The sequence below is a fragment of the Arachis ipaensis genome, chromosome B01, assembly GCF_000816755.2.
Source record: "Arachis ipaensis cultivar K30076 chromosome B01, Araip1.1, whole genome shotgun sequence".
Lineage (NCBI taxonomy): Eukaryota > Viridiplantae > Streptophyta > Magnoliopsida > Fabales > Fabaceae > Arachis > Arachis ipaensis.
In genome coordinates, this window is record NC_029785.2 from 459,148 (window position 1) to 465,341 (window position 6,194).

The window sequence follows — 6,194 nt, forward strand, 5'->3', positions numbered from 1 at the left end:
GTCACTACAAAAAAAAAAGAGCTATTTTAACAATTTTTTTTAACAATCATAATTAAGTGTAAAAATTAATATATATTTTTGACAAATATCACAAATGTCAAATTTTTTATGTTTTCTTGATGAATAATTTGACCGTAGAAAATTACTTCTCAATTTTGACACTCATTTGTTTTCAATTTACTCCATTATTCCTCTTCTTCTTTGGGCTCCTTCAATTTTGGCATCACACTGCTCTTAGTTTGGAATCATACTACTCATTTTTTATCTTCAAAATCTCAATTTATTATTCAGATTCAAGATTTCATCTCATTCTTTGTTAAAAAATTTTTGTTGAGAATTTTTTATGATCAATAAGTGTCAAAATAAATAGTATTTTTGACGACTAATAAATATCACAGAAAATATATTCTCAAATTTTTCTAACAAATTATTTTTAACAGTCAATATTTATCAAAATAAGATTTAACTTTTTTTCACAATTACTTATATGTTAAAAATATTATTTTTGACAAAACTTTTATTAACATATTTTCATAGTTAAAATAGTGTCAAAATTTGTTTTTTTGACGAATTTTAATTTTTTTTTGACACATATAGCTCTAAAAAATAATCTATATTATTGTAGTGTGTATAAATATTAAAATTATTACCAAATAGGTACATTTTATTCTTGTCTTCTCAATATGTACCCATGTCTTAAACATAACTTCTAAATACTATGTATATAAGAAGTACCTTTGTTTTGAACAAAATAAGAAGGAATCAATATAAGTTGTATTTATGCATTAACATTAATATAAAAAAAATAAGTGAACACTAAAGATAAATTATTATGTTACATACCTTATCAACCCTCCCACCTTGGCTTCTTGGTTTAGATATAACCTCATAATTTTGAATCCATTCATGTGAAACCAACTTTGCAGATCTTGATTTTTTTGAATTCGAAGATGCTTCCCCAGTAGTCACATTCCCACTCTAATTATAATCAACAATAAATGTTACCATATGCTTAGGATATATATAGACAAAGCCTAGGATCTTGAATTTTAAAAAAAAAAAAAAAACATGGAAATTGAGCTGAGTGATTCTTCCTCAAAAAAATCATTCTCTCTCATAGTTAATAAACTATATAAAAACAACTATTTTACATGGCAACGTTTGGCAATATTAAAAGTAGGGGTGTTATCGGTTCGGTTTGGTTCGATTTTGGACCAAAAACCAACCAAACCGATATGTTCAGTTCTTACAGACATAGCCGTTTGGTTTGCTGCTTTTACAACAACCGAACCGAACCGAATCGAACCAACAATAGTTTGGTTTAGTCGGTTTTTTCGGTTTTTAATTTCTAATAAGCAAAATATGAATCACAATAATTAGAGGTTTAAAATAGTCAATAAACTGAAATAATAAGAGTAAAACATTGAAATGGTTAGGAGTTGGAAATTTTTATTGTTAGGTTAAAGGTTAAAATGATTAAAACATTGAAATTGATGCATATCTTCGGTTCGATTTGGTTTCTATCGAACCAACCGAAAATCAAACCGAATCGATCGGTTTTGTAAAAAAAAAAACAAAAAAAAAACCGATTTTTTCAGTTTTTAAATCGGTTGTTGTAATTTTCGGTTCGATTTACGGTAATTTTCAGTCCGATTCGATAACTTACACCCCTAATTAAAAGTCTGGACATGAAAGATCATCTAAATCCATCAAAGATCCTTCTTTAATTTCTTATCGATAAAGCAAAAAAGACCTCTACAGAATTAGAAATCTACAAGAAATGACGCTTTTAAGATTTAGTTCTTTCAATATGGATCGTAGTATCAACAATCGATACCTTAAAAAACAAGATACTTCTATGCAAAAGATTTCGTGAAATCTAAAAAAAATCATGTATATTTTAAATTTTTGCCTGAATGTTGCTTAATTCGTGATCAGAATACCAAGAACCTTCTCCTACAATAGGAGAAGCTAGGAATGGAATCTACACAATAAAAGAATCTTAGGATACAAAGACCTCTAAATACTATTTCTAAATCTGTTTGCTAATAATGTTAGCATTCAGTAATCTAGTCTAAGCTTTGAATGTAAATAATTTAGTAGGTGACACATCTTAAGTATAAATAATTTAGTAGGTGATCTACAAAATGTCATAAAATTAATTATTCCAAAAGTATAAATAATTTAGTAGGTGACACATCTTAAGAAAAAAAGCCATTAACTTCAACATCAGAGACTTAATATATATATAAACATCATAGTTGCTATAGTTAAATTTAGTAATTAATTTTGATATACATATAATATTTTTGAATCACAAAATAAAAGAAAAGAAGGAGAAGAAAATTACCTTAGGAGTTTGAGTTGGGGTCCATGACATTTTTGTTGGAGTCGCAACAAGTATTGGATTTTTCTCACTTGCTTCTTTGGATTGTTCCTAGATTAAACACACCACAACCAAATAAGTAATAACATATCTTTAGAGAGAGTAAGACTGTATTTTAAAAAAATTAAATAATTGAGTATAGATAACAACATATTTTGAGTGTATACTTTTATATACCTTGACTATGTATAACACAACTTTTGTTTTTCATGCTAATACAAATGAACTCAAGAGTATATGTAAGTAAAGAGTCTAAAAATTAACTAGTAATTAATATTAGTTAATTTTTTTAATCTTTTTATTCACAATTTTTATTTTTGAGTAAACGATAAATAGGCCTCTGACTTTTAATCTCGAAAATAAATAAGTTTTCGACTAATTAGAAATACAAAAACGTCCCTTACTTTTTAAGATGCGAGACATTTAAATCTCTGCGGACTAATTTATCCTTATATATTTTGAACGAAAAAACTTAAATGTTTCATATTTTATAAAGTCAATGATATTTTTGTATTTTTAATTAGTCAAGTACTTATATATCTTCAAATTAAAAATTAGGAATTTATTTATTTATTTTTCTTCTTTCTTTATTTTTCTATCGATTTTATTTTTAATATCACTCTTAACGCTAATATATCTTTTGCGGTTGTCGGTTAACTACCCATTATCTTAAATTATAAACTCTAAATTCTAAACCTTAAATCTTAAATCATATCTTCTAAATTCTTATATCTATAAAAGTAATAGTTTAGAAAGTAATTTTAACACTAAAAGAAAGAATGAGGGTTAAAAAATTCATTTTAATACTAAAAAAAATTACAAATATTATTAACTGATATAAATGTTGGTTCCTTACACATTTTCATAAGCAAACTCTTGAAGTTGATTTAACTATAAAAGAATCTACAAAAATTTAATCCTAAAATAAAAATTTATTACCTTATCATCAAATGGAAGACTGCAGAACATTGGATCCCATTCGATTTCTTCAGCATCTGCCATGCTTGAATCATCTATTAATAATGAAGATTTTTTGCATTGATCCTGTTATCATTAAATAAAACACAAACAATTAACATAATAAAAAATACATTAACAATGATATAGTGTAAACAATACATTATTATTTTCATTCATTCTCTGTTTTTAGCGTTTTTTTTTTCTTTTTCTTTTTAATCACTAAACACTAGAAATAGGAACTAATCAAACTTGAAGTTGTACTTGCTAATTTTCTGAATGATAATCCTTTTAACCTAAGTTAATAAATAAAAGAAATTAAAATTACTTAATTTGTTCAATATTATAGTACATTAATGTGTATAATAGCACCTCTACCACTGCCTATTCTTTTAGGCTGCGTTTGAAAGAGAGATTAAGGTGAAGAGACAAAGACAGAAAAATTGAGACTAAATTAAATTTTTATATTGTGTTTGGTGTACAATATACTGAACGGAATTATATCTAAGTATTATGTTTAATTTAAGATAAATATAAAGATTAATGGAGTAGATTTAAAATTTAAAAAGTGAAATGAGAGTATTTTTGAAAAAAAATTGTTATTAAAGCTTCCATCTTCAATCTTAAAAATTTCAGTCTTTTCTATCCCTACTTTTTAGAGATACTGAAAAAAGTAAAATTTTAGTTTCAACTAACCACTAAATACAATACTGAATTTCAGTTTTTCAGTCTCAGTTTTAGTCTCTACAAACAAATTAAACACTATCTTATATTAGAGAAGTGTTATATTCTCTATTGCTTTTCTTTGTATTATTTTTCTTATTTTACTCCTCTATGTGTGTATTAAGTAAGTAAATTTGATATTTAAATTTAAATAAGATGTCACTACTTTGTATCTTTTTATTGGAAACTAGATTTTGGGTAGAATTATTACTCATTTTGTACCTTTTCTGGGCAAAAGTAAGCTTTAAACCAACCCAAGTGAATTCATTATTTTTTCTTTTTTTACACATTTATATTGTTTTGCACTACTCTAGCTATCTATTTGTGCTTCCCTTTAAAAACCCTCTCTTTTATAATATGTTATAAATTGATAAATCTTGTTCATAATATTAATTATCCGACCAACAATAATCTCAAGAGATGTAAATATAACTTATTCTTCTTTTTAAACCAAAAGTGAAAAGGGGATGCTTACATAAAAACGCATAAAACGTCTTTTTGTAAAGATGCTTACGTGCCGTATTATTATTGGATGTATTAATAAACTGGTTATTTTTGAATTTCTTAACAAATTATAATAAAATCGATTTTTTTATAACAATAACAATAAATCCAATTTTTTTAGGGATCTAATTGTATTTTAAAATTTTTAGGGATTCAAATGTTTACAAAAAAAAAAGTCAGAGATATATTTGTCTTTTTATAAAAAAAATTAAAGATATTCGATTTAGATTGTGTAATTCGATCGAATAAAATTGGGTCTAATAATTATAATGCAGAAAATTAGGTTTATTATTGTTGCTATAATAAACCGATTTTATTCTGATTTATTAAAAAATAAATTATTAACTGATTTAATAAAAATGTCCAATAATAACATAACACATATAAACATCTTTAAAAAAAATATTTTTAGTGTCTTTATTAAAGTGGTCTCCAAGTGAAAATAGAGAAAACTGGCTCAAGAAATGAGTATATATAACTATTTGGTGCATGCTATGTATCATATATATATATATATCATTCAAATTTGATGATCAATACATCAAATTTTTATGCAACTAGTCTTTTAGAGTGTGTTTGTTACCATAGACCTTTATAGTTACGGTTTTCTACCGTAACAAAAAAAAAAGAAAAAAACGTAATCATAAACCTAAAATATTCTAGTATTAAAAAAAAAATTAAAAAAAAAGTCTAGAAATTACTGTTCAAATTAAGCCACTCTTTTCTTATTTCTTTACTCCTTCAATCCAACCTCACTTTAATTTATCCTTTTAAATTCAAATTGAATCATCAAAATTGGGTCTATAGGATAATTAGGTCATATATAATTTGAGCATTATACATAGTAAACTTATCAAATAAAATTTAACAGATATTTTATAAATAATAATGTATCTTTCTTTTGAACAACTATTACCCAAAACCTACATCCGAACACAAAAATGTTTTTCTGTTTAATTTTGAAGTGTATGCTCATTATGAATAATTGAACGGGGAAAGAATAGAAGGCGTCATAGATCTGGAATATTATTACTTAAAATTAAAGAAGGAAAAAAAGAAAAACAAAACATGTAAAAAAATATCCAACAAACAAAACGTATTAAAAAATAAATTATGTTCAATTACCACTGCACTTTTCTTCACAGAAGATGCGGTATTATCATGTTGGATATGATTTTCTCCTTCCCTCGAAATTGATACATTTGAGTCTAAATTCATTTCAAATATACAGGGAGTAAAAGAAATAGAATTGCAAAATTTTAACGTGAGAACTAACATAAGCCCCTTATATATATATATATTAGAAAACATTATTTAGGTAAACTATTAAGAGGTTTGAATGCAATCTTTAAATATGGGTTGAATCATTTTAGAGTAATTATCCAAATCAGTCTCAAAGATTTTAAAAACAAACATTTTAGTTTTTAAGAAAAATTAATACACAAAAATATTCCTAAAGTTTTACTCCAACAAACAAATCAGTCTTTAATTCATTTTTCGGCAGAGTAATTACCCAAATCAGTCATTCAGTCTCAAGAATTTTAAAAGCAAACATTTTAGTCCCAAAAAAAATTAATGCATAAATCAATCCTCAACATTTTTCTCTATCAGACATAACAATTCT

The 6,194-nt window shown here is 25.1% G+C and overlaps 1 protein-coding gene across 2 annotated transcripts in view; it reads right to left on the reverse strand.

Moving 5' to 3' along the window:
- LOC110271854 overlaps positions 1-5,807 on the reverse strand; it is a 9,669-nt gene extending 3,862 nt beyond the window's left edge. For both annotated transcript variants that reach the window (XM_021105238.1, XM_021102727.1), the window contains exons 1-4: positions 5,696-5,807; positions 3,326-3,430; positions 2,351-2,437; positions 844-978 (exon numbers count right to left, since the gene is read on the reverse strand). In XM_021105238.1, coding sequence (XP_020960897.1) covers positions 844-978; positions 2,351-2,437; positions 3,326-3,430; positions 5,696-5,788 — 420 coding nt within the window. In that variant the 5' untranslated portion in view covers positions 5,789-5,807. The remainder of the gene's footprint in view (positions 1-843; positions 979-2,350; positions 2,438-3,325; positions 3,431-5,695) is intronic.